We start from the raw sequence: 27,029 nt of genomic DNA, 5'->3' as shown, positions 1-27,029 counted from the left end.
AATGTTACAACAAGTAATTATCCTTTCAAACAAGTCACTAGCCGTGTTCGTTTCTTACCCGCTAGATGCAGTGAGAGCGGAAGAAAAAAAAGCATCGTGACGATGATCAAAATAATAGAATCTGAAGCTAAAGTAACTGCCAACGAATTTCCGGAGACACAAAAAACGAGATGCAAAAACCGCTAAAAATTTCAGTGTTTCTTCTACTAGTTGTTAATTACGTTGTGTCATCGGTGGTGTGTGTTGTTAATTGCTGCTACGGTCATCGATGTTGTGTGTTGTTGTGACAACATGTTTAATTTTTGATCGATGCCGCGGCTAGAAACGAACACGGCTTATAAATCATCATTAAAAATTATGTAGACTCATCAAAATTACTAAATATCTAGATTTCATAATTTCTATTGATTCTTTAGTTAAAAAAGAACATGATATGTATTAATTTCTATATAAGTTAAATATGATAATATAAGATATTCTTATCAATAAAAATCTGATTGAATAAAATGGATACTTGGAAAAAACTATATAATAACTAAAAATAAAATTATATGCTGTTACAAGAAATATAATAACTTAAATCCAGTTTTTACAACATTTAATAGAAATAATTCAACGAAAATTATTTTAAAAGCATTTTCATCCTCAAGGCCCAAGAACAGCAAAAAAAAACGCAACGGCCTTAAAAAAGTGTTTCGGCCCTATAACGGCCCACGTTTGACACCATCTTTGATAATGCTGACGTCATTCTCTCGGAGTGTAATTCCAATTCTCGGTCGATCAAGAACAAGATGGAAGGAGGTGGAGGAGGAAGTAGAAGCGCCGCCGCAGGAGTTGTACCGGAGTCAGCTACGGAGGCTGTGAAACAAACACTATCCCACCTCGAGGAACTGAAACCGCAGCTCGAGCAGATGATGACGTCTTTAGCTAAGCCAGAGGCTCTTTCCCAAATGCAGCCATTGCAGAGGGCTAAGACTATGTACTTGCTCGCCGAAGCCACCACAACGATCTTCACTCGTAAGTTGTAACCCTCTTCCTTTCTTCTTCTTTCTTGTTAATCCGTAAAGTTTGTTCATTTTGAGATGATTTTTTAGTGGGTTTGTGTTTCCAGTGAGGCTGAGGTGTACTGGTGTGAACCCCGATGATCATCGTGTGAAATCTGAAATTGTACGTGTAAAGTTTGTGTCTTTGGATATGATCTTGTTAGGTTTAGTTAACTGGTGTTTGTGGACTCTTTACAAATGCAAATTAAAAAAAGGTATCTTTTTGGCTGTTTTGTTGATGGTAGTATTGTTTTTTTTTTGTTCTTCAGGAGAGGCTAAACGTGTACAGAGAGAAGCTTCATCTGTGTATGGATCGAAGTAAAGGTAAAGATTGATTTCAGTGTTTGAGATGCCAAAAATTGTTACTTGTGAGATTGTTGAACTGAGTGAGGGCTTTGAGTATCTGGGGTTTGCAACACTTTTGTTTCTCTTTGTTAGATAACCATTTGTTTCAATTTGAATTGGTGATTGTCTTGTCTATTTGTCTTGTGGACAACACAACTTGTCTAACTTTCTCTTTTATTTGGAGAACTGCTTCATTCGTGTAGCAAATTTCTCATTCGGTAAACGCAATCCTCTGGACTTTCATCTCTGACCTTTAACTGTTGAGATTATGTATCATACAAGTGGTGTTTCCATTGGAAGGCTTATCATACTTTCTCTCGCGCCTAATGCATTGTCCTGGGATTAGCTCGTCGTCACTTGACTATTTTATCTACCTATCTTCTTAAACTTCCAATTGCTTCTATCAAAAAGTTTTACATTCCTTTTGGGACACCCTTAGTGTATTGAGTTTTTTTTTTAGTATAGAAAAACTGCTTGGTTTGCTATTCTCTGTTTGTCGCTTTTTGCTTTTTCCTTTGTGTAATTTGTATCCTCAAATGGATTGATATTTCAACTTTGTTTACGACAAGAACCACTTCCTTTCTTGATTTGAATCTATTTGTTCTTGTCTACGATCTGAAGTTGGGGGGAGTGGACTGGTTTGTTATCTTGGTTTGCTAGAGACTAGATTGCTACCTTTCAATGTCTTATCCACCAGGTGATCTCTTATACGTTTCTCTGTTTGTATCTTAGAGCCGTTGCGTCCCACTACGGTCTTAAACCGTCAGGCAGCAACCCGTTTCATCGAACACTCTCTGCCTGATCATACATCTAGTAAGCTTTTTTATATACAGTTTCTGCTCCTACCTGTCCCTTTTCATTTATATATCCATGTTTCTCTAATAATCGTTGGTAAATGAATGCAGCTCAAAAGCAAAACATCAGAGACCTGAGTATAGGAGAGAAATCAAGTATGACCTATTCAGAAACAGCTGCTAAAAAGAGGAAATGTCAATCAGATGAGAGACAGTCTGTTCAGTCAACTGCAAAAGAGTTTCTTGAAAAGGCAGCTCGTGAGCTTAATAATGGTGACAATGAAGATGGTTTGAAGGGCCCTCTAATGGCAGCAGCTGATGGTTCAGATGATGCTGAACCCTCTAATGGCAGCAGCTGATGGTTCAGATGATGCTGAAATAAACCTCTTGGCCAAGTAATAAACCTCTTCTTATTCTCTCAACTCATCTTTGATGGTGTGTTTTCTTTTGGGGGATCTATTAGTTAGGGATGATGTATGTTGTACATTGCCATTATGGTTATCAAGAAGCTTTTCGTCTAGTATATATTCAGAAGAGCCAAACGAATTTTAAAACAATCTCATAGATGAAAGAATCTTTTAGCAGAGATGGAATCTAAACAAAAGTCTATATAGGTAAACTCAGACAAACGATTGCTAATTAAACAAATCCCAAAACCCCAACTCTACTAGTCAAAGAAGAAGCAGAACCAGTTGCAGGAGGAACAGCTTGAGCTTCCAAAAGAGCAGGAGAAGGTGCAGGAGAAGGAGCAGAGCCCCCAGTGAAGAAACCACCACGAGAAGACATGACAACAATGTGAAGCTTCTCGCCTTGGACACAGTTGCTCTTAGAGCCGCTGATGAAGAAGAAAGGTCCAGATCTCTCTAGCTTCACCTTAGTGTCTCCGTTGCTGTAGCTAGCTGCTGGGTTTGTGGTGTTGCAGTTAATGTATGCATCTTTTGTCACTTGCAGAACCGAATCCTTTTCCCCATCGTACTTCCAAACTGTCCACAAATTGCATAAACACACAATCACAAAGAGTTTCAAAAGTTACAAAACCAAGATTTTGCAAAAACTCACCGAGAGAGTCTCCAACATGAAACCGCAAACTCTCAGCCCATTTGTTGAGCGAGTCAGAGGGTGAAGAAGGGATTTTCCAAGCAGTGTGTTTGCCTCCGACCAGAATCTCTTTGCAACAGTAGAGATCAGCCAACAATAACAAGAAGAAGGATAACAGACAGGAAGTATTAACGAGAGTTATCTTAGCCATTATAGTTAAGTTGTGTATGAGACTGGTTTTGTTTTATTTGGACTCTGTTGTGAATGAATGATTGGGTTTGCATATATAGAAGAATAAACTAACCGTTAGAAGTAAATGTTGTTTGCTGCTGCTCCCAACGGTTATTTAAAATGGTCTCTCTATTGGGACCAGAAGAAATTAAATTCTATAGCAAAAGAGAGCATAAATTAAATGTTTTGTTCATGATTCTGATGGTTTTAGTTACACTACCATGAATCTGTGAATCAGACAATTGGTTAAGAAGGTATTCATATTCTTGATTTTCCTCCTATTTTGCTCACTAATTTAACTACTTAACTCTAAATACAAAATTATTTTGATGAACTAATCTTTATGTGAGACGTTAACAAACTAAAACATATCTCAGTTTTGGAATTAATTAAAGTAAAAAAAGAATATATAATATGTGGTCTAGCAGATTATACGAGATTAACTCTATTTTTTTTTTTAAAAATCGTCAAAATAGCTGAGTCACTAAGCCTATGTGTCGCACTATAAGTTATATCCGGTTTTAGCATATACATATATAATGAAAAACCTATGCCAGCTCATCGAAAAAAAATTATACTATTTAAAAGTCACTAATCCTATGTGTCGCATAATTACTTATATCTGTCAATTCATCATCAGACAAAGAGAAAAACTATACTATTTGAAAATGTTATACAATAACAAGTGGATCACTAAATCTTTGATGCCAATCTAAATTAGATAATAGTGGTGACGAACAGCTCTCCACGTGCTGAGTGAATCAGAGGGTGAAGAAGGGATTTTCCAAGCAGTGTGTTTGCCTCTGAGCAGAATCTCTTTGCAACAGGCAAGATGAGCCAACAACAACAAAATGAAGGATAATAGACAACAAGTTAGAGTTCTCTGAGCCATTATAAGTTCAGTTGTGTATGAGACAAACAGAAAAAAGATGAGACTGGTGTGGTTTTATTTGGACTCTGCTGTGAATAAATGATTGGGTATGTATACATAGAAGAAGAAACTAGCCGTTAGAAGTAAATGGTGGTTGCTGTTACCCCAACAGTTATTTAAAAATGATCTTTCTATTGGAATCAGAAGAAATAAAAGTCTATAGCAAAAGAGAGTATAAATTAAATGTATTCAATTATAAAGTATCTGAGAATCATTTAATCAAGCAATTGGATAAGAGGGTATTCCTTTTTTTTTTATTAACTGAAAAGATTCACTAATTAGGAAAAGGCTTTTAAGGGCCCAATTCAAAAAGGTTCATACAAAGGCTGGTTTTAGCCAGAAAGTCCGCCGGTCCATTAAGATTACATGAAACAAAGGAGAATGAAACAAAAAGGAAAGCAGAAGAGATAATCAAATCGACATCCGACAAAAAACCGTATAGCTCTATCGATCGGAGATTCGAGTTGATGGCTGTGATTAGCCCTTCAGAATCTGAACGGAGCCAGATACGTTTGTAATGGAGCGTGGAAGCATGCAAGAGAGCTTCTCTAATCGCCAAAGCCTCTGCCATCAGAGGAGACGATACACCAGTTTGAGTAAAAGATCCTCTGGAGATTTCTGTCATCAGGAAGGTATTCATGTTCTTGATTTTTCTCCTATTTTGCTCACTAGTTTGACTACTTAACTCTAAATACAAAATTATTTTGATGAACTAATCTTTATGTGAGACATTAGCCAACTAAAAAATATTTTAGTTTTGAAATTAATTAAAGTAAAGAAGGAATATATGATATGTGGTCTAGAAAATCACACGATAACTCTATTTTTTAAAGAAAAAAATTGTCAAAATAGCCTAGTCAATAATCATATGTGTCGTACTATAAGTGATATCCGGCTTTAGCCTATATATATATATAACCAAAAAACATATGTCAGCTCATCGGAAAAAAAACTATACTATTTAAAAAAAGCTTAGTCACTAATCGTACGTGTCGCACCATTACTTAGCTTATATATATAACCAAAAAAAACTATGTCAATTCATCATCAGACAAAGCAGAAAACTATACTATTTGAAAATGTTATACAATAACAAGTGGATCACTAAATCTTTGATGCCAATCTCAAATAGATAATAGTGGTGACGAACAGCTCTCTACGTGTATCAAGAACCTCCTGCCGCGTGTAACACAAGTACACAACCCCCGTACATAAATATGTTGCCACCACCTGATGCATGTAACACAATCATCCCACAACAAAGTAAAATAAATACTCTCTATCTCGCTCTTCTCTAAAATCTTCAGCATAAAGTATAAGACTCTAAGGTAATCTTACCGAACTCAGTCTCTCTCTATCTATATTATGTCTCAATACTGTAGAAGAAACGCTTAGTTTCTCGAGTATGTATGTGTGTGTCCTTCCCCTGTCCGAGTGTTATAATAAAATTCAGAATCATCGATCTGATGTTGACGTACGGCTAGAGTGATGCTTGGTGGTTCTAGTTCTGTACTTTTTTTTTTTTTTAGTTCTGTACTTTTAATTCACGTAACATGCCTTTTTTAGTTGGTTAATCTAATTCACTTAATAACATATTTATTTTGGGTATCTATCACTAACCTTTTGTTATATTTTTATGAAGATCAACTGACTTTGTATAAACTGTCCCTTTCTGTGTAGGAAGCAAGATGATTATGTGGTATATCATTGTTGCTGTCGTCATCTTAGCATCGTTACTCGTTGCAAGGAACATGAGAAAGACAAAGAAGAATCTACCTCCTGGACCACCAAGACTTCCCATAATTGGAAACTTGCATCAACTAGGATCCAAACCCCAACGTTCCATGCTCGAACTATCTGAAAAGTATGGACCTCTCATGTCTCTCAAGTTCGGAAACGTGCCTACCGTTGTGGCGTCATCTCCAGAGACAGTGAAGGATGTCTTAAAAACGTTCGACGCAGATTGTTGTTCGCGACCGTACTTGACGTATGCTGCAAGAATCTCGTACAACTTGAACGACCTAGCCTTCTCTCCTTATAGCAAGTACTGGAGGGAAGTACGAAAGATGACGGTTCTTGAGCTCTACACGGCGAAAAGGGTGCAATCGTTTCGACATGTAAGAGAAGAAGAAGTTGCTTCCTTGGTCGAGTTCGTAAAGGAGTCTGCTTCATTGGGGAACGCGGTTAACTTGAGCAACACGTTAATGAAACTGTCTGGAAGTGTGATATGCAGAGTAGGGTTTGGGATAAATCTCAAAGGGAGCAAACTCGAGGACACGTATGAGGAAGTCATTCGAGAAACCATGGAGGTGTTGGGGAGCTTCGCAGCAGCTGATTACCTCCCTATCATTGGTCGAATCATCGATAGGGTCACGGGGTTACATAGCAAATGTGAGAAGGTTTACAAGGCAATGGATGCATTTTTCGAACATTCTATAAAGCAACATATGGAAGATGAGAGTCTTAAAGATGATATCATTGCCTTGCTTCTCAAAATGGAAAGGGGAGAGGCTGGACTTGGAGAGTATCAACTTACTAGAAACCACACCAAAGGGATTCTTCTAGTAAGTAATGTAACTTCATTCTTCACATGTTGTACAACGTGATTTATTAATCTTGTCTTATTTTATTTTTTAATTTCAGAATGTTCTTATCGCTGGAATAGACACTTCTGGCCACACAATAACATGGACGATGACACACATGATCAAAAACCCAAGAATTTTAAAGAAAGCACAAGCCGAGGTAAGAGAAGTGATCAAAAACAAAGACACCATCACAGAAGAAGATATAGAACAACTCGAGTATCTCAAAATGGTGATGAAAGAGACGGTAAGGATCAACCCACTTGTCCCACTTCTAATCCCAAGAGAGGCTTCAAAGGATATAAAGATCGCGGGTTACGATGTTCCTAAGAAAACATGGATCCATGTCAACATTTGGGGTGTTCATAGGAATCCAAACGTTTGGAATGATCCGGAAGCATTCATACCCGAGAGGTTCGTGGACAATGAGATTGACTACAAGGGTTTGAACTTTGAGTTGTTGCCGTTTGGTAGCGGAAGGAGGATGTGTCCTGGTATGGGGATGGGTATGGCTTTGGCACACTTGACTCTTATCAACCTTCTTTATCGATTTGATTGGAAGCTTCCAGAAGGGATGGAGATAGAAGATGTTGATCTTGAAGAATCGTATGGGCTTGTGTCTCCTAAGAAAGTTCCACTTCAGCTTGTCCCGGTCCTTACTCAGTGGAGTTAATGTTATCCTTGGTTTTATATAGCTCAATATATGTAACCTTAATAAAACTATATATCATTTGTAAAATCCATCGTTTAGCACTTGTTTTTATATACTAGTTCAAGATGTAACCTATATAACTATTATATGTAAATGCATCGTTAGCACATTGTCTTTGATAACTACGCAACTTTCCCTGACCGTTACTTATGGTTCAAACTAGTCTATCAAATTAATGACATACAAGTATTTTGCTGGATGATCACAAATAATGTATAAGATGACTAATTGACTAACATTATAGTTATATAAAAACTTATATTCATCTAAATTCAATTAGATTTTTAGCTAAGAAGCCTCTCTAGATTCTTCACCATTAGAGAAGAAACGTTTTGGCTCCGTAATTTTTTTTTTTTTTGGTCAAACTGCTCCCTAATTTCTAATTAGAGTTCTTCCTAGACCACTGGTGAGAGTGAAAGACTTGAGACCTTTAATAGCTGAGTATATTTTGTCCATAGTTTTTTTTTATGAATATGTTATGTCTGATAATTTATTTTTCACATTTAAAATTTACTTTATATTAAATGAATGTTTATATAGTTTAATAGACAAAGAGAAATCTATACTAGAAGTAAATTTGACTGGGCCACAAATGGGCCATTCAAAACAGGCCTAGAAAAAGCTTGTATATGAGACTGATGTTGTGTATGAGACTGATGTGGTTTTATTTGAACTATGTTGTGAATGAAAGATTGGGTCTATATATATATATATAGAAGAAGAAACTAGCCGTTAGCCTTAGAAGTTGATGGTGTTTGCTGCTGCTCCTTACGGTTATTTAACATGGTCTCTCTATTGGAACCAGAAGAAATTAAATTCTATAGCAAAGGAGAGTATAAATTAAATGTTTTGTTAATAATTTTGTTAGTTTTAGTTACACTACCATGAATATGTGAATCAAACAATTGGAAAATAGGGTATTCATATTCTTGATTTTCTTCATATTTTGCTCACTAATTTGATTACTTAACTCTAAATACAAAATTACTTTGATGAACTAATCTTTATGTGAGCCGTTAGTAAACTAAAACATATCTCAGTTTTAACATTAATTAAAGTAAAGATGAATATATAATATGTGGTCTAGCAGATCACACGATATTAACTTTATTTTAATGGAAAAATCGTTAAAATAGCCTAGTCACTAATCTTATGTGTCGCACTATAAGTTATATCCGGCTTTAGCATATATATATAACAAAAAAAACTTATGCCAGCTCATCCGGAAAAAAATTATACCGTTTGAAAGTAACTTAGTTATTAATTCTATGTGTCGCATTATTAACACAATGAGATTGACTACAAGGGTTTGAACTTTGAGTTGTTGCCGTTTGGTAGCGGAAGGATGATGTGTCCTGGTATGGCTTTGGCACACCTGACTCTTATCAACCTTCTTTATCGATTTGATTGGAAGCTTCCAGAAGGGATGGAGATAGAAGATGTTGATCTTGAAGAATCGTATGGGCTTGTGTCTCCTAAGAAAGTTCCACTTCAACTTGTCCCGGTTCTTACTCAGTGGAGTTAATGCTATCCTTGGTTTTATATAGTTGAAGCAGTATGTAACCGTAATAACTATCATTTGTAAATCCATCGTTTAGCACCTTGTTTTCATATAGTTCAACCTTAATAACTATCATATATAAACGCATAGCTTTTAGCACATTGTCTTTGATAACTACGCAACTTTTCATGACCGTTACTTCTGGTTCAAACTAATCTACCAAATTAATGAATATTTATAAGTATTTTGCTAGAATGAGCACAGATAATGTATATAACATGACGACTAACTGACTAACGCCATAGATATAAAAAAAAACTTGTATTCATCCAAATTCAACTAGACTTTTCGCTCAGTAACCTATCTAAATTTTTCACCTTTAGAGAACAAACGTTTTGGCTCCCTAATTTCTAATCAGGCTATCTCTTATACCAGTGGTGAGAGTGAAAGACTTCAATAATTGAGTCTATTTTCTCCATGTTTTTTTAATGAATATGTTAATATTAAAATATCAATTCTGTCAAATAGCTATTTTTAAATTTTTGTCACAAAAATAGTACTAGAAAAAACCAAAATAACTTCTTTTTATTTTGAAAATTTTAATTTTTTTTTAAATTTGAAACCATATCCCCAAAATTTCACTTCTTATCTCTAAACCCTAACTTAGGGTCCGTAAGTCTAGATTAGTTAATCCTAGAATAAAAATACATTTTTACCCTTTAGTAAAACTTATTTTGGTCATTTTTTTCATTGAAAACTATTTTTGTGACAAAAACTTTAAAAAAATCTATCATAGTGAATTTTTCATATCTTAAAATTCGAAAATAATCAGAAATAAAGAAAAAAAGAAAGGTAAAAGTAAAAAAAAATCCAAGAATTCAAAACTTATATCTGATAATTTTTTTCTGTCGAAATATATAATTAAATTAATGTTTATGTAGTTTAATACCATCAGGTATCCGTATATCTAAACCGGAAGTAAATTTATTGGGCCAGTTAGAACAGGCCCATTAATCAAAAGGCCTTGAGATTACTCGAAATTGCTTCACCAGACCCGAGATTTGACGGAAGGGTAAGCAACCGATTCAGAACAGAAGAAGAACTCAGTGAGCGAAAGAGAGAGAAGAGGAAGAGAGAAGAAGAATGGATCCAGAGCAAGTGGACGAGTTCGTAATGGGCTACTTGAAGAAGAAGGGCTTCAACAACGCAGCTAAACAGCTTCAAGAAGCTCTTCACCACAACAATGGTGGCACCTTCAATTCCACTGATTACCATAACGATCCTGAGCTCACCAAGCTTATTCGCTCCTTCTCCCAGTAATCTCTCTCTATTGTTTATGTTTCAATTGGAATTTCGATTGAATTTTTGGGGAATTTTGTGTGGTTATGTGTGAAATTTGAAACCCTAAATGTTGAGAATTTTCTTATCAATTTGTAGTTTATGATTATATCCTAGTGATTGAGGGAATAAATTAGATGTTTGTTGATGCAATTTGTTTTTTTTGCAGATCAGAGAATGATCCAACTCGGTACCGTGACGGTTACAGCAAACTTAGGTCATGGGCTTATAACTCGTTGGATCTATATAAAGTCAGCATTTTTTTATATCCCTTCTTAGTCTCGTTTTGTTTTGAGCCTTTTAGAAAACTAATGAGTTGCTTTTGGATTTGTAGCATGAGTTGCTCCGAGTGATGTATCCTGTGTTTATTCATTGTTACATGGACCTGGTTGGTAAAGGGCACACTCAAGAAGGTACTTCTCAAAGTCACAACAATTTCACATTTTGAGTTGTTTCTGAAACAGTGCTTATTTTTGCTTGTATTCCAGCGAGAGCCTTCTTTAACAGCTTCCGGAAAGATCATGAAATGATACATTTACGGGATCTTCAGAAGCTGGAAGGCGTTCTTGTTCCTTCTCATCTAGAGGTTTTTAAAGCTAACCTTATAATGTTGATAAAGGATTCTTTTTTTTTAATCTTTTTCCTTTTTTTTCAACTGTCTTGTGACCTTGGTTCTTATCAGGAGATGGAGTTTGCTCGTTCTCTTAGACAAAGCAAGGTCAACATCAAGATTTGTCAGGTAAACTAAAGTGGAAAATGATTACTAGCTGTTGTTACTGGCAAATGCTTCGAGGTTTCTGGTCTGATTAATTGGATTCCATGGCTGCAGACTTCTAATATGTTTGCTTAATGTTGCAGTATTCATATGATCTGTTGCTTCAGTATCTACATAGGACGGAATCTACTTTAATGCTTGGTATTATTAACGAGCACATCAATTTCCAAGGTAATTGTGTTACTTTCTCGTATATATGCCTAAGCCTGTAGCATATATCTGAGTAGCAGACTGAGTCCACTGTTTTTTCGTGGGTCATTTGTTGCAGTCTACTCGGGACAACCAAATTCCTCATCTGATGACATAGACGCTGTCACCATTGTTGGGAGTTTTCAGGAGACAGCTGATCACATTAATCAAAAAGAAATACAGTGGGGAGTATGTATTTTCTTAAGGCTTCTTTTACTCTCTCTCTTTTTTTTTTCTGGATGGATGCCTGTTGATACCTCATCCGAGCAAAGATATTATACTTGCGAAGTCGCTAACTACATGTGCGTTTTTCTTTCATAGTTGCTTGAAGACTCGCTCGAAGATCGCCTCGAGAAGACGGGAAGTCTACTGTCTGATTCTGAGAAGGGACAAGGAGAAAGTAAAGACGGGGACGTGGACGATAGTAAGGTGATAAGAAGCTTCAACTTAGATCAATAATTTTCTGGACGAAAAGTTCCATATTCACTCGTCAGTTGATACCGTGTTCAGAAAAGATCCAACGAAATTGGAAAGCAAGGCTCTTCCTTAAAAAAGTTAAAGAAGGACAAAGCAGGAAATGCAACAGCAAAGGTTGCACGTCAGGAGACCAGCATAGTATCGCCGGCACCACGTGTGAAACCGGAACTTGCCTTGCCAGTCATGTAATTTTGAATCCCTTAAACTCATTTTTGTGTTAGGATTTTATGAAAGAGTAATGAACAGACAATATATATGGACGATGCATGACTGATTAAAGGAGAAAATAAATATAGTAGGTGTGAAAAACTTAATCTACTGTAACTTAGATTTTTTTCCATCTTAATTTTCTTTATGTCAGGTCAACGGATGTAGAAGAATCCATCCTTGAAGACCTGAGAAACCGTGTGCAGTTGAGTAGTGTTGCAATGCCATCTGTCAGCTTTTATACATTTGTTAATACTCATAACGGGTAATGTCCTCATCTCCTCCTAATGTTTTGCTGCTTATTTGCAACTTGTTGCTCACTCATTTATCGCCCCCCAGCTTAAACTGTGCATCTATATCTCATGATGGTTCTCTGGTTGCTGGTGGCTTCTCAGATTCATCAATAAAGGTATCTTATTCTTGAATGGTTGTATATTTTTTCCTCCTTTTGTTTTCTTACTCTCCGAAATGATATCTAATTGATGATTATGGTGTTCAGGTCTGGGACATGGCGAAGATAGGACAAGCTGGTAGTGGTATGTTTTTAATGACATTCATTGTGATAACAATTATTTTGACGTCCGCAATTAAAAAGGATACATTCTTCATACATTTCCCTTGTTCGTTTTTTTTTCATGATTCTTGTTTGTGTTTCCATGAGAAATTATAGACACTAATGCTGTCTGGTTCAGGTGCTTTGCAAGGTGAAAGTGATACAAATGATCAAAACGTTGGACCAAATGGCAGAAGAAATTATACATTATTACTGGGTCACTCAGGGCCAGTTTACTCGGCCACTTTCAGTCCACCTGGAGATTTTGTATTATCTTCTTCAGCAGATACAACGAGTATGTATATGTCTTTCCCTCTACATATCCCTATACTCCGTCATTAGTTTGGAGTTTTCTTAGTTACCAACCATGTATTCACAAGTGCAGTACGGCTGTGGAGCACACAACTAAATGCCAATCTTGTGTGCTACAAAGGTCACAATTACCCTGTATGGGATGTCCAGGTATAACTGTTCAATTTTCACACATTTGTCTTATATAAACTGGAATTTATGAAGAACGGTCATGTATATATACTCGTTTCATGGTGCAGTTTAGCCCTTTCGGGCATTACTTTGCAAGCTGTTCTCATGATCGCACTGCACGGATTTGGTCGATGGACCGAGTACAACCTCTGCGGATAATGGCAGGGCATCTATCTGATGTTGATGTAAGCGTCTCCCTCACGATCGTTAGGGTTTTAATTTACAGAGTTTAAATAAAAGGGACCGTTTGAGTTATTAATTCATGCACGGCATTAGTCTACCGTGTCACAGTTTAAATGGTTGCCTAACACTTTGCATTGTTTATTGACTTAGATTAGTAGCTTTTCGTATTTTTAATTTGGCCCTGGCAATCATAAGTTATGAATCGACCAGTTTATAGTTTTTTTTGGAGAAAACTACCAGTTTATAGTTGATTTAGAGATTGTCATCTAAGCTCGTTGAAGTCATAAGGTTACGTTGGATTACTTAACTATTTGGATTGACAGTAATACAAATAAGCGATCTCAGTTTCCATTTGGATAACTATTGATGTGCCTTTCATGTACTTGTCAAAATCCTTGTTTCAGTGTGTACAGTGGCATCCCAATTGTAACTACATTGCGACCGGTTCTAGTGATAAGACGGTGAGACTCTGGGATGTGCAAACTGGGGAATGTGTCAGGATATTCATTGGGCACAGGAGTATGGTTTTATCATTGGCGATGTCACCAGATGGGAGATATATGGCCTCTGGTGATGAAGATGGAACCATAATGATGTGGGACCTCTCAACAGCTCGCTGCATCACACCTCTCATGGGCCATAATTCATGTGTATGGAGTCTCTCTTACAGGTGAGACAGCGAGATAAGCAGGAAATTATTTTCTTTTATCACTCAGTTAGGGAGGATTCTCGTTATAGGTTGTGGAGAGTGATGATATAGGGTCGCTGGGCTTGGTTGGCATAGTGAACCCGCAAACTGCACTTCCAATGATCCAAGAACCTGTTTTTTTTTCTGTTACAGCGGCGAGGGGTCTCTTCTGGCTTCTGGATCTGCGGACTGCACAGTGAAACTGTGGGACGTCACTTCAAGCACCAAATTGACCAAGGCCGAGGAAAAGTGAGTTTACTCCGTTCTAAAGGTGTATAACATTGTTCTCTTTGAATCGTAGTTTGTTTTATTATAATGATTTTATCATGTTGTTGATCAGAAATGGAAACACAAACAGACTGCGCTCACTCAGGACTTTCCCCACGAAGTCCACACCAGTTCACGCTCTCAGAGTAAGTTATACTCTCTTTACAAGAATTAGTTTTAACTCTGGATTCTCTGCGAAGTGTATCATCTTGTTCTTGTAAATAAATCAAACCATTAACTTGATTAGAACCAAAGTTTGAGGGCGTGTGCTAAATAATTTGATTCGTCATATAGGACCTTTCCTTAATAGCATTACAAAGTTCTCTGATCAAGCATATGCTAAAACTCTTTTTTTGTGTGTGTGTGTTTACATTGGTACAGTTTTCTCGGAGAAATCTGCTGTTTGCTGCAGGAGCGCTCTCAAAACCCGCAAGCTGATATAAAACCAAATGGTATCTGAGATTTGCTCCTTTTTACATTCTTGCAAGCTGTTGTAGATCAGAAGAAATCAGGTGTAGAATAGTCAGTTCTCTTGATACTCTTATCATTATCTCCAAAAGGTTTACTTGTTTATGGCCTTGGCTTGTCATTTCTAAATTCCAAAGATGTTGAGATTCTCTTAGTAAACTACTATGTAACCAATCCGGAAATCACTTGGAGCATGTTTGGTTTGTAGGATTTTCCAAAAAAAAAAAAAAAAAACCTTTTGAAAGACATTAACTCAAGTTTTGGATGAAGACACCAACAGTAGATCTGGTTAATATATGATTAGACATGTGTAAAAAAAATGATTAGACATTTGTATTCTTTGTATAATTGCATGTTGGGGATGTGTTTCTACATATCTTAACATCATCTTCCCCACTCCGATTTCTCATTAACCTTTTTATTTTCTTTCAGAAACATACATGATGCATATCTAGTCTGTCACAGTCTGCATAAAGTCTAGTCACTGGGCAACTATAATAAGCTTTCTCTAACTCACATTACTTGCCACTCCAAAAATCAGATCATTATATTGCTGTGACAAGCAAACTAGGGACTCCTTTAACGGAGAGTTAGAGATATATTAGTAACTTAGAATATAACGTCCCCACCATGTATGCATTATAAGTATAAGCAAAACTAGTGAATTTGAAAAGAATTTGCAATTGAAAACTCTGAATCAGCTTTTACCATTTCTGTGTCGGCCATTACTCATTAGTAACGTTGGACCCACCAAGTATGGTCGCAGATGGCAAACGACAATTACACAATCTAACCATTAGATATTTCCATATTCATTACAATTTGCAAGCTAAAGTACATCCTTTGGTAAATAAGTTTAAGCTAAAGATTTGGATATGTTAAGTGGTGTGCTATAACATAAACCCCCAGTCGAAGATGCTGAAATAATAATAAAAAAACCTTTGCTCAGTGCCCAAGTGGGTTTTATATTGCTGACGTGGTGTCCAAAAGAGAAGTTCTGATTGGTGGAATAAAGCGACTTTCTCCATGCAACCTAGTTGTATTTCATGATGAAATAAGTGGGAAACCAAACTTTGTATTGACGAATGATCTACACTCTTTAGACGATAAAGAAAGAAGAGCGTGGAAGTTTCATAAATATTTTTTTTTCCTTTAACGTCTCACACAAACAAAAGGTTGATCTCTCTCATAAAGATAAGTTAATTCTTTTTCTTTTTTGGACAAAAGATAAGTTATTCTTTATAAGTCATATAGTTCTAGTTAAAGTATCTCACTAAGATACATAATATTGAAACAGATCTGCCCAAGATTATCATTAATCAAATAAAGAGATTTTCAAACCGATTATCACCCATGTTATTTGTGAGTGGTTTACAAGATAATATATAGTATATTGGTGTAGATCTCCCTGGATGATTTTTTACTAAACACAACTAATTATAAAATGTCAAAAAGTAATGATAGCAAAATATCCAGGGTGAGGGGCATACACTTGCTTAACTAAATCCGAATAACGCTATATACTCTGTAATCCGAATAACGCTATATCCAGGGTGAGGGGCATACACTTGCTTAACTAAATCCGAATAACGCTATATCCAGTTTGATCTACGGTCTGGCCTCTTAATAGAGAGTATAAAAGAACAGAAGAAAAAACGATTGAAGGAAAGACCAACAAGAGAAGCTAGAGGGGACAGAAGTGGCCACTTACCACGTGGAGTTACATAAAGTATTCATAAACTGACCTGAAAATAATTTAGATGGTCCATTTCCAGTACATATATATTTTCTTTTGGACATCAATCCTTTAAAATTTATTGTCATTTTCCTCTCCTGTCATTTCATCAGATGTACTAGCTTCATAACTGTTTTCAGTACTGCTTCATTTTTTCAGTTGTCGTTTGTAATCCACTTAAAGAAAATACTGCACATACACCAACTTACCAGTTTCAACTTATTGATCATGGCCAAGGACTAAAGGGGTTGCCCTAACCTGATGACCTGGTTGGGTTATTAACGTATATATATAAGGTATAAATGTAGATGGTGGAGTTCCAATAAGCTTAGCTTTTAAGTGTTTTGTGAAAAGTGTGTGATAGCAAACCAAACCGACCTATCGCTCTCATCTCCATAGTACTTTGGTCCAATACTTGTTATTACAAAAATATCTAAGAAAATGTTTTACTATTAGGGCATTATTTTCTTTGTCTATTCCTTTCTAATACCATCTACTTCTGCTTCTGTTTACAGATAAAAGCTTCTTTCATAGCTATTAATAATAGAAAGAGAGAGAGGGAAGAAATCATCACTTGGAAAAGAAAAAATAATATGTTCTCTTTTTAGCCCTCATGAACATTTCTAGGGAGAAGCAACTGCCTTCAGATCCCTCTTGCATGGCTTCCTCCACAGCTTTTCCATGTCAAGATTCTCTAAACCAGAGGCAAGAACAGAGTTTTAAGGATGAAGAAGCAGACGTTAACGATTCTACTCAAGAACTCAATCTCCTCGACTGCATAGACACGAGTATCGATGTTAACCAGAGTTATAACGGGTCGATTACACCCACGGAACACAAACTATTCTCATGCAACTACTGTCAAAGATCTTTCTATAGCTCACAAGCACTTGGTGGTCACCAAAACGCACACAAGAGAGAGAGGACGTTGGCAAAGAGAGCGCAACGAATGGGAGCATCAGCTTCGGCTTTTGGACATCCTTACGGTTTCTCTCCAGTTTCTTTCCATGGACAATACAATAACAGGTCTTTGGAAATTCAAGCGCACTCGATGAGCCACAATATAAGTTCATATAACGGGTTTGGTGATCATTATGGTCATATCAACTGGTCAAGACTACCACTTGATCAACAACCAGCAATAGGTAAACTTTCTTCAGTGGATCATTTTCATAATCATCATCAGCATCATCATCAGATGATGATGATGATGGATCCTTCAGTAACTACACGGTCCAATAACATGGCTAGATCATCGAGCAACATAGGAAGGAATCTAGTAGGGTCACTGACTCTTGAACAATGGCAAGGAGACGAAGGGTTGTTTAGCACAATTCAGGAAGAGAAACAGAATCTTGACTTATCCCTCAAGCTTTAAATGTCTTTTTCTTGATTCTTGCATTTAGTAGTATCTTTTAATGTGTTTTCATTGATTGTTATCAATTAACACTCTTATGTGTATATGTTCCTGTCTAATAAAAATATCTAATGTACATCTTTTCACGTATCTACTTAGTCTTGGATTTTTCGACTATACATACATAGTGGATTTCATGTAGACACACAGCAACAGTGTAAAGCATATGCTGCATATTTAATCTAATTCCTAGAATTGGAAAAGAAATGTGTATAGAGTAAAGGAAAATAGAAGACATTGAGATCTGAGGGAAGATTTGGTTCTATTTGACAAGAAAAAGGAAATAATATTATAATGTCAAAGTTGGTTTACCTAAAAGTTAGAACAATCATTCTATTTACTTAAAAGTTGCTACGAAGACACTCGAACAGAACCAAACATATGTAATAAAAAGAAGATAGTTGCTGCGTAGGATGATTGTGACACTAAAAGCAAAGAGTACTATAGAAGAAAACTGAAACTTTTTTTTTGAATGAACTGAAACATATTATCACTAAAGCATCCAATGCTTCTCTTTGTTAGACCCCAAAGTGGTGTAAACTATGACAACGAATGACCTTTCTTTTTTTGGCCCTCGAGGATAATTACTAAACGAGTCCGTGCACGCCACACACACACAGACACACAAGCAAATTAATTTTGCATAAAAGGTGACACATTAGCAAAAGCAAGCGACTATCTAAAGGGGTGAAAGAACTATACATTTTAAAAGAGGCAAGTGTAATGCTTAAGTACTGACTCCAACATTGTGTATTTTCCTGAAATTGCATGTAATATAAAGAACGGCACCAATAGATTGGATTATCTTCGTGGGTTTTCTTAAGCATGGATAACTTAATAAAAGGCCATCTCATATTTCATATGTTCAGAAAGCATTACCAAAAAAAAACGACACATATTGCTTTCATCACCAACGACTTCACGTGTTTTTTCTAAAATTGGTCGAAGATAATTGAATCAAGTAAGTCTCTAATCATGTCTTTTTCCACCACTAGTAAACAATTTAGTGGCAGGAAGAAGATATGCTTGTTTGTATTCACAGAGATAAAGAAACAAATATATATAGTCAGAACGAACCAAACTCATACAGTTCCATGGATAAATCCAAGAAGAGCACAAGTGGACGATCGCACATCCAAAACATGTAATGTAACAAAACCTGACAAGCCATTCGAAAATCATCTTCTTGTTTGTTATCGTTTTGGCCCCAAATCTTTCTTTGATGCAATCTCACTCACACTTGCCCTACACATAACCAAAATAAGTAGAATCAGTTTCACTGATCAAATCATTTGGCTACTTAAATAAGACGCCCACCAGCGGAAAAAAAAAAACTAAACGGCAAGGGAAGTGGGCCGGGAATGTGGGAGAAAGTAGCCTCTTTGAGTTGGGCCCCAAGGCCCAGAGACTTGTTTTCAATGTTTACAAAGATCATATAATCAACTAAACATGTCTAAACTTAATAATCTCTCTTGTTTCTATCAAATATCTCAAGTAATATTGCTAGTAGGAAATGACAATTCTGCTATTAACGAGTTCAAGTCCAATCTCAAATCTGCATTTAAACTTTGAGACATTGGTCCAGCAAATTACTTTTTTTTTTTGGGTTTGAGAATACACGCAACAACATTGGTATTGGGAAATATACTTTAGAACTTCTTGGATGATGGTTTACTAGGCTGCAAGCCTCTTTTAGTACCTATGGAACTTAATCTCAAGATATCTTCTGATGATTGTGTTCCACTTGAGGATTCTTCGGTGTTCACGGGTATCGCAGACTTTTGTATTTGACGCATACCCAACTTGATATCACTTAATTATGATGTGCATAGTTTGCGTCAATACATGTTTGCTCCACACACTGTTCAGCTAATAAGATTATATCTGAAGAATGATCCATGCGAAGGTTTATTTTACTCTACTTCACCTTATCTCCATCTTACTGCTTTCTCTGATCTAAACTGGGTTGCTTATCCGGATTCTCGTTTTTCTACTACCGGATATTGTGTGTTTTTTTTTTGCTAAAATTTGGTACGGATATTGTGTGTTTCTTGGTGATTCACTCATCTCTTGATTTTTCAGGAAACAACTAATAATGTCGTAGCAGTTCAGAAGTAGAATATCGCACTATGGCTGATACTACATGTGAGTTAGTTTGGCTGACATCTTTGTACTTCATGATCTTCATCGTCCTCCATCAACTGCATCCACTCTTCTCTGTGATAACCAATCAGCCTTACATAATGTTTCACCTCCACTGAAACACTCACTGAGAATGATTGCCATGTGGTCTATGAAAGGATACAAAATGGTTTTGTGAAGATTTTACAATATTAGGTAGATAATCAACTTGATAATATCTTCATGTCCAACCGGGTTTGTTCTAATAATAACAATGTTTTAGTAATAAGGACGATACTAGAATCCATACATATTAGTATATTACAGAACCGGCCTTAGATTTATAGGACTTGAAATACCCCTTAAATAATCTATGTTTATAGTTTTCTTAACTAATTTGGAGGGTCAAGTGATACATGTTAGTTTGCATTTTAGGGGCTGAAACGAATGTTTTGAATTGTTATGGCCAGGATCGGTCTTGTATGCAATACTTCTGTTTAAATTTGGGTGAACGAAATACATTTCCATGCACTAGTACGAGACGACATATAACTAGTATCATATAACAAGAATGGAAAAAAACACATTTTCATATGAATATGAATACCTATTCATTCTTTATTTGGTGAGTGCAGTGAAATTTTTATTGGGACAATAGAAAAGGACATTCCTCAAAGGAAAAAGGGTCACAGAAGTTCAAAGAAGTAATGATGATCAACTCACAAGCATGCCCATTATTTTAAATCTCACCTTTACTGCTATAAAATGCTTTAACAAAACATAATAATTGGAATAAACTACACTTTTGTAATTCCCTCCTATTTTTTTCATTATTTATTTATTAATTAATTTACCTTTCTCAAAAGGTTGTGGGGGAAACAAAATCAATTTCCAAACAGGTGTTATAATCATTATAAGTTCCATTCGATAAAGACCTCGATCCAAAAAACAATAGCATCACGTTGAGAAACTAATCTATCTCAGTACTATTGTTTGACAAATTTTGTCACATATAACATGGTTATTTTCTTCTTTTTATCTTTGTTAGTGGATCTATGAGAGTATATATAGTGGCTAAATAATTGTCACGTAGGCAGTATTTTAGTTGTTACCAAATCAATTGAAATCGGTTGCTAGCCTACTGTACAGAACTCCGAGCAAAATAATTTGGAACATCTCATTAGATTTTAAAGAAGTCTTATAATTGCTTTTGACAAACCATTGTAGAATTTATATGAGCTTATAAGTTAAAATTGAGTTATTATAGCGTTTATGTCCCTTTTGTCAACCTTATAAACTATAGGCTTTTGTCACATCTTCGAAGACTTTTTAAAAATCTTCCATCAGTTTTCTTAGTTAGATAAACATACAATTATGTGGTATAATGGTAAATTTATTTACAAATCAAAGGAGTGTTATTTATTGTAAAAATGATCAGCAGCATACCAAAGATGATAAGAAAGTCTCATCAAATCAAAGCCAAAAGCTGTTCAAATCATAGTTTACCCTGATTATTTATATCATCATCATCATAAGTTATACGATATTGTATATGCATAGCTTGCGTAATTTACTTCTATCTATTTTCAGAATGATATAGATTTATAGTTTAATATCTACAGCATGCAAATAAAGGGGACAAGAAATCTTTTTGCATCCATATAATTCCGAACGTCAAATCATTTATGTGCTGCAATTTAGATGCATTGCATGTTTACTGGTTTATAATTATGTCGTAACGGGCCAACTAACCATACTGAATTATCATTCACTTAAATTCAATTATATATGTTCCTAACAACTGATAAAAACGTGTACATGCTTGCAAGAAGAAACGATCGATCGGAGTGGAGATGCTACCGAATTATAGTAACTGCGTTGCAATTAATCTTTTACTGTGATGCAGACTTGCAGTATTAAATTGTTTAGAAGATATGGTGTAGTAGTGTGGTTATAATTGTTTCACCGTATCCGTCAAACGTTATGTATAGAGAGTGATTGCGGTTGCACATTTTAAAAATCAGCAAGAAGAAAATAACTTTATTTGTGTTAAACCAAACAAAATATTTCAAAACGTTGATTAAACAACAAAACCCTTATGTCACAAATCAAAGAACATAGTTTAATTTAAGATGTGTCGACAGGGCCGGTTCTAGGCCATGTTAGATAAAACATTTGCAATAAATCCCTAAATTTTTTGAAAAAAATTACATATAAATAAGCTTTACAAAAAATTTTAGATTTTCAAATTTGCAAAAAAAAAAAAATTACATAGAAACAGTCACATACTCCCAAAATCCCTGGAGCCGACTCTTTGTGTCAGTCCAAAGGTCTGGTTTTAATTTTGGTTTTGAGTCGAATATGTTCTTTTAGGTCAGGTTTCTATTGCTTTTGATTAGTCGTATGGCTGACCAACGTAAAAGTGCTAGAAACATACAAATCTCTCTAATTTAAAAGTTAGATTTTTGATGGTGGTGTTAGGGACACTCTTTTCTACTTGGCAGCAATCCCAAATTTAAAAGAAAAAAAAATCAAAAGAGTGAGAAATAGAATTTTTAAAGGAAAGAAAAATAAGTCCCACCGTTGAAAAATGAAAACATGCATGAAAAACAGCAAACTAAAAAAAGAATCAAACCCTTCCAAACTCTCTTCTTATGATATATTTCATCCAAATGTTGCATCTTTTTCACTACATAAAATCCCCACTTATTCACACACGAACTCAAAACATAATTCTCATGATTTCTGTTTTTTTTTTCTCAATTGGTTTACATGGAGAATCTGATGCAAAAAAATTGATAACGTTTTCATATCATAAAAATACTATACATTACATAGCATATGATCGATTGCTCTTGTAGAAACAAGAATGAGCGTTTCAAAAGAGGCCAATTCAGATCAAAATGTCTTGAACTGTCACTGCTACTCTCATAACGACGCCGTTGAAGGAAAATGTAATAAAATAAAAATTAATAGAATGACCCTAATAAAGCCGTTTATCACAGCGACTGAGTAGGTAAAACAGAGCGGAGCTCAATGGAACCGTAGTGAAGCAGCTCCTCGATCATTTGCTCGATATCATCTTCCTCCAGTGGCCTGAGATTATGTTGCATATCCACGTCTCCGTCTTCCCACTTGATCTCCGTTACTCCTCCTCTGTTGTACTGATTACCGTCAGAGGTCACATTCATGACGCCGTCATATCTAGCGTTCTGCATTTGTGTTTGCGTCTGCGTTTGCGTCCGTTTGGTCAGCTGAAGAGAAGCCATGTAGCATTTGTGGAGTTTAGCGGTGAGAGTGGCGGAGAGTAGCTTAGAAGAGGAAGAAGGAATGGCGTTTGGGTTGTAAGGGAAGTTGGTACGAGCTCTATTGCCACACATTAGCCTAGCTGCCTCGTCGTAGGCTCTTGCCGCATCCTCCGCAGTCTCAAAAGTCCCGAGCCAGATTCTTGTTTTCCTGAAACAAAATAAAAAAAACAAGAATCAGCATAACTTCTTGATATTAAAAAAATGAAAACACGGGTATTATGGTAAAAGACTTACAAGAGAGGGTGGCGAATTTCAGAGACCCAAGAGCCCCAATGTCTCTGTCTCACGCCTCGGAACCGTTGTTGTGGTCGTGCCATTAGAATACTGGGGTTCAGGTGAGTCTATCAAAGTGTTTGTGGGGAATGTAAAGGAGGAAAGTGATGATAGAAGTGAAGGAGCGTTTTGGAAGAGTGAAGGGTGGCTATAAGTACTGTTGGCTTCATGAGAGATGTGTTTTGTTGTGTAACAAATTTATTTTACAAATTAACTGGCAATCAATTTGGTCCTAAAGGGACCCACACCGTTACCAATAAGACCCAGAAAATTTCTTTGGATTTTATGTTTGACTCATTTGTTGTATTCGAAATTGCCAAGACATGGGCAAATGTATTATCTAGTAGTCCCACATATTTTAGAGATTTAGTGAATATTAAAAGCTTAGACACCACATGTTTAAGCTGAATGCAGGAGAATAGTTTTTGGAAAGTATCAATTGTAATTTCATTCAAGAGAGAATAAGACTTATCCACAAACAAATTTATCAAAACTTATGTACATGATTTTGGTTACTTACAGGACTAGTTTCATAAGAAAACGATTCAGATTCTAAAATTCTATTTTCTTTTAGACTAATAATTTCGCTGATATATGTATAGGTCCCTTTTGTTACAAAAAAAATGTGTAGGTTTCCTTTATCTTTCCAATGGTGAACAAGTTGGATCAAAAGACATTTTGGCTGGGGTGAAACTTCAAACCCACTGTATCCATTTTCACATGGGTCTGATTGATCATCACAACATGTATGTGTATCTAGATAATGCCAAGTAATTTTAGATTTTCCCCAACTAACAAATCCCACTATATAAAAGGGACTATTTTTAAGCTTCCTAAAGCTAGCCACATGCTCAAAATAATCAGGGCCAATCAAATTGCCACGTCACTGCCAGATTAGGCTTCAAATTAAAATCACGATCGGGCTTCCTGTGCGCTAACTCATTCTCCGACTCCGTATTTTTGTTTTGCGCCATCAGCCGAAGTGAAGCCAAACTCAGATAATTCACTTTCACCCAGCCCAGCCCATTAATCCCATCAATCTGATAATTCACTTTATCCCAGCCCAGCCCATTAACCCTAATCTACGTATTGTTGAGACTCAAGCCAAAGCGCACACAGCTTTCTCATCCTCTGAATAACCTAATCGCCGTCTCCCCCATTTACCTTTCTCTCATGACGACCCATCTCGAAGCCCATTCCCGAGCCACTCTCTCATAAGCATAATCCCGTGTTCTAAACATCCCGTGTTAAATTTTTTAAAACACTCATATCTTAGAAATAGTTTAGAAAATATCTTTATATAAATGTTTTTTTCTTGAATAATATTTAATTATAATTTTTTGTATCTTTTTAACTTTTATAATAAAATTATTGTTTTCAGATAGCTACAAAATATAAATAAGAATTATCTTATTTTAAAATTTTTGGATAATTTATTATATTATTTTAAAATCATTTATTTAATATTAATATAACATAAAAATTTTATATGATTTCCCACTATATAAAAGGGACTATTTTTAAGCTTCCTAAAGCTAGCCACATGCTCAAAATAATCAGGGCCAATCAAATTGCCACGTCACTGCCAGATTAGGCTTCAAATTAAAATCACGATCGGGCTTCCTGTGCGCTAACTCATTCTCCGACTCCGTATTTTTGTTTTGCGCCATCAGCCGAAGTGAAGCCAAACTCAGATAATTCACTTTCACCCAGCCCAGCCCATTAATCCCATCAATCTGATAATTCACTTTATCCCAGCCCAGTCCATTAACCCTAATCTACGTATTGTTGAGACTCAAGCCAAAGCGCACACAGCTTTCTCATCCTCTGAATAACCTAATCGCCGTCTCCCCCATTTACCTTTCTCTCATGACGACCCATCTCGAAGCCCATTCCCGAGCCACTCTCTCATAAGCATAATCCTGTGTTCTAAACATCCCGTGTTAAATTTTTTAAAACACTCATATCTTAGAAATAGTTTAGAAAATATCTTTATATAAATGTTTTTTTCTTGAATAATATTTAATTATAATTTTTTGTATCTTTTTAACTTTTATAATAAAATTATTGTTTTCAGATAGCTACAAAATATAAATAAGAATTATCTTATTTTAAATTTTTTTGATAATTTTATTATATTATTTTAAAATCATTTATTTAATATTAATATAACATATAAATTTTATATGATTAAAATAAAATTCGTTTTTAATTATATATAAAATTCATTAAGGGTATTCTTTTAATTAACACATTAGCGAATCAGTTAGAAATTAATAATAAATCAATAACCTATCTAAAAGTCTAAAACCTAATAAAATATGACAAATAAGAATAACTAACTAAATTTTAATATAAAATAGAAATTTAATATTACTAATAAAAAATTCATTTTTAATATATATATATATAATATTAATTAAGGGTATTTTTAAATTAATAAATTAGTGACTTAGCTAAAAATAAATAATAAATTAGTGATTTAGCGAAAACCTAATAAAAACATGACAAATAAGTAAATTTACTAAAATTATGGATAATATAAAATATAATTGATTCTTTAATACAAAATTAAAATAAGAGTTTTGTTAAATAAAACATAAGTTTGCCGTATCGGTCTAACAAAAAAATAATCATTAATAGTGTCGTAGGAATTATGTTTTTCCCATTAGCGAATAAAATTGAAGCATAGTGTTGGAGGATAACTCAACGTGTAGACAAGATTATGGAGATTGACATGGGAGTTGAGGTAACGGACACAACTGTTCTTTCGCAAAGAAACGCTCCTGCTAGACATCCTGGATAAATGAAAGAGACATATCTTGACTTGGCTTTGTGTTAATGGATGGTGACTTTCCAATGCTGTTTGGAGTAAGGACCGATATACACGCACCAAATCACCACTGTAAGCGGAAGTTGAAGGTTTGCTATGGGCAATGCAAGTGATACTGAAGTTTAGACACAGAGAGATGGTCTTTCAATCGACTGTGAACAACTGGTTATGCTTATTCAAAAGGAGAAAGATTGGCCTGTGTTGGACTCGGAGCTCAACGAAATACAGGCTGTATCTAAAGAATTTTCTGAACTTTCTATTGCTTATATTCCTAGAGCTTTAAAATTCCGTATGAATAGCCTAGCAAAAGGTGTCCGATCACGCGCATCTCAATCAGCTTTTGTAAACCCTTTTGCACCAAGTTGGCTAGCCCCACAAGCTAGCATGAGGATGTCAAAAAAGAGAATAAAGTTAAAAGTGAAACTAAATATCTCAATGAACAAATTTATCAGAAGTCCATATTTATGTGGATGTCTATATAGGACAAACAATTTTTTTAGACAATTATAGAATATAGTCACGAAAATCAATCCT

The 27,029-nt window shown here is 35.5% G+C and overlaps 6 protein-coding genes across 9 annotated transcripts; 4 read left to right on the top strand and 2 right to left on the bottom strand.

Moving 5' to 3' along the window:
• Nucleotides 1-744: 744 nt before the first annotated feature.
• On the top strand, nt 745-2,724 carry LOC103837076 (nuclear nucleic acid-binding protein C1D). Of its 2 annotated transcripts, XM_033278812.1 has the most exons (6): nt 745-1,017; nt 1,112-1,167; nt 1,313-1,367; nt 2,121-2,201; nt 2,294-2,503; nt 2,544-2,709. In XM_033278812.1, exons 1-6 carry the CDS (start codon nt 792-794, stop codon nt 2,579-2,581), a joined length of 666 nt encoding a protein of 221 aa, XP_033134703.1. In that variant the 5' UTR covers nt 745-791; the 3' UTR covers nt 2,582-2,709. The 2 variants fall into 2 exon arrangements, with proteins under 2 accessions (XP_033134703.1, XP_009111652.2); XM_009113404.3 differs by having other exon boundaries at nt 2,294-2,724.
• A 2-nt stretch (nt 2,725-2,726) lies between these two features.
• On the bottom strand, nt 2,727-3,484 carry LOC103837078 (early nodulin-like protein 3). Its single transcript, XM_009113405.3, has 2 exons — nt 3,242-3,484; nt 2,727-3,165 (listed from the first exon to the last, which is right to left on the bottom strand). The coding sequence occupies exons 1-2, from the start codon at nt 3,429-3,431 to the stop codon at nt 2,822-2,824; spliced, it is 534 nt and encodes a 177-aa protein (XP_009111653.1). The 5' UTR covers nt 3,432-3,484; the 3' UTR covers nt 2,727-2,821.
• Nucleotides 3,485-4,870: 1,386 nt separating this feature from the next.
• Nucleotides 4,871-10,008, top strand: LOC103837079 (cytochrome P450 71B13). Of its 2 annotated transcripts, XM_033278810.1 has the most exons (4): nt 4,895-5,014; nt 5,515-5,710; nt 6,063-6,946; nt 7,026-10,008. In XM_033278810.1, exons 3-4 carry the CDS (start codon nt 6,071-6,073, stop codon nt 7,638-7,640), a joined length of 1,491 nt encoding a protein of 496 aa, XP_033134701.1. In that variant the 5' UTR covers nt 4,895-5,014; nt 5,515-5,710; nt 6,063-6,070; the 3' UTR covers nt 7,641-10,008. The 2 variants fall into 2 exon arrangements, with proteins under 2 accessions (XP_009111654.1, XP_033134701.1); XM_009113406.3 differs by lacking the exon at nt 5,515-5,710 and having other exon boundaries at nt 4,871-5,014.
• A 58-nt stretch (nt 10,009-10,066) lies between these two features.
• Nucleotides 10,067-14,990, top strand: LOC103837080 (transcription initiation factor TFIID subunit 5). 2 transcript variants are annotated; one of them, XM_009113408.3, is made up of 19 exons: nt 10,067-10,496; nt 10,688-10,769; nt 10,853-10,931; nt 11,007-11,104; nt 11,201-11,257; nt 11,377-11,464; nt 11,562-11,671; nt 11,804-11,911; nt 11,993-12,144; nt 12,321-12,431; nt 12,506-12,575; nt 12,666-12,702; nt 12,859-13,014; nt 13,105-13,181; nt 13,271-13,387; nt 13,790-14,055; nt 14,227-14,322; nt 14,414-14,486; nt 14,722-14,990. In XM_009113408.3, exons 1-19 carry the CDS (start codon nt 10,324-10,326, stop codon nt 14,776-14,778), a joined length of 2,007 nt encoding a protein of 668 aa, XP_009111656.1. In that variant the 5' UTR covers nt 10,067-10,323; the 3' UTR covers nt 14,779-14,990. The 2 variants fall into 2 exon arrangements, with proteins under 2 accessions (XP_009111656.1, XP_033134700.1); XM_033278809.1 differs by lacking the exons at nt 14,414-14,486; nt 14,722-14,990 and having other exon boundaries at nt 14,124-14,322.
• A 10-nt stretch (nt 14,991-15,000) lies between these two features.
• LOC103837081 (zinc finger protein 3) lies at nt 15,001-22,334 on the top strand. Its single transcript, XM_033278811.1, has one exon. The coding sequence runs from the start codon at nt 17,157-17,159 to the stop codon at nt 17,919-17,921; it is 765 nt and encodes a 254-aa protein (XP_033134702.1). The 5' UTR covers nt 15,001-17,156; the 3' UTR covers nt 17,922-22,334.
• Nucleotides 22,335-22,863: 529 nt separating this feature from the next.
• Nucleotides 22,864-25,075, bottom strand: LOC103837082 (ethylene-responsive transcription factor ERF003). Its single transcript, XM_009113411.3, has 2 exons — nt 23,624-25,075; nt 22,864-23,537 (listed from the first exon to the last, which is right to left on the bottom strand). Exons 1-2 carry the CDS (start codon nt 23,704-23,706, stop codon nt 23,081-23,083), a joined length of 540 nt encoding a protein of 179 aa, XP_009111659.1. The 5' UTR covers nt 23,707-25,075; the 3' UTR covers nt 22,864-23,080.
• Nucleotides 25,076-27,029: the final 1,954 nt, after the last annotated feature.

Source organism: Brassica rapa, chromosome A09, assembly GCF_000309985.2.
Source record: "Brassica rapa cultivar Chiifu-401-42 chromosome A09, CAAS_Brap_v3.01, whole genome shotgun sequence".
Classification (NCBI taxonomy): domain Eukaryota; kingdom Viridiplantae; phylum Streptophyta; class Magnoliopsida; order Brassicales; family Brassicaceae; genus Brassica; species Brassica rapa.
Note: the sequence above shows the minus strand (reverse complement) of the source record. Positions and strands in the feature narration are given on the sequence as shown.

Bases quoted from the DNA above. Each gene is read 5' to 3' on its own strand.
- LOC103837082 (XM_009113411.3), bottom strand. From the start codon at position 23,706: ATGGCACGACCACAACAACGGTTCCGAGGCGTGAGACAGAGACATTGG. The intron at 23,538-23,623 runs GTAAGTCTTTTA...ATTTTGTTTCAG, and splicing joins GAAATTCGCCACCCTCTCTT to GAAAACAAGAATCTGGCTCG.
- LOC103837078 (XM_009113405.3), bottom strand. From the start codon at position 3,431: ATGGCTAAGATAACTCTCGTTAATACTTCCTGTCTGTTATCCTTCTTC. The intron at 3,166-3,241 runs GTGAGTTTTTGC...ATTTGTGGACAG, and splicing joins TCATGTTGGAGACTCTCTCG to TTTGGAAGTACGATGGGGAA.
- LOC103837079 (XM_009113406.3), top strand. From the start codon at position 4,900: ATGGAGCGTGGAAGCATGCAAGAGAGCTTCTCTAATCGCCAAAGCCTC. The intron at 5,015-6,062 runs GTATTCATGTTC...CTTTCTGTGTAG, and splicing joins AGATTTCTGTCATCAGGAAG to GAAGCAAGATGATTATGTGG. The intron at 6,947-7,025 runs GTAAGTAATGTA...TTTTAATTTCAG, and splicing joins ACACCAAAGGGATTCTTCTA to AATGTTCTTATCGCTGGAAT.
- LOC103837081 (XM_033278811.1), top strand. From the start codon at position 17,157: ATGAACATTTCTAGGGAGAAGCAACTGCCTTCAGATCCCTCTTGCATG.
- LOC103837080 (XM_009113408.3), top strand. From the start codon at position 10,324: ATGGATCCAGAGCAAGTGGACGAGTTCGTAATGGGCTACTTGAAGAAG. The intron at 10,932-11,006 runs GTACTTCTCAAA...CTTGTATTCCAG, and splicing joins TAAAGGGCACACTCAAGAAG to CGAGAGCCTTCTTTAACAGC. The intron at 14,323-14,413 runs GTGAGTTTACTC...GTTGTTGATCAG, and splicing joins TTGACCAAGGCCGAGGAAAA to AAATGGAAACACAAACAGAC.
- LOC103837076 (XM_009113404.3), top strand. From the start codon at position 792: ATGGAAGGAGGTGGAGGAGGAAGTAGAAGCGCCGCCGCAGGAGTTGTA. The intron at 1,018-1,111 runs GTAAGTTGTAAC...TTGTGTTTCCAG, and splicing joins CACCACAACGATCTTCACTC to TGAGGCTGAGGTGTACTGGT. The intron at 2,202-2,293 runs GTAAGCTTTTTT...AAATGAATGCAG, and splicing joins TCTGCCTGATCATACATCTA to CTCAAAAGCAAAACATCAGA.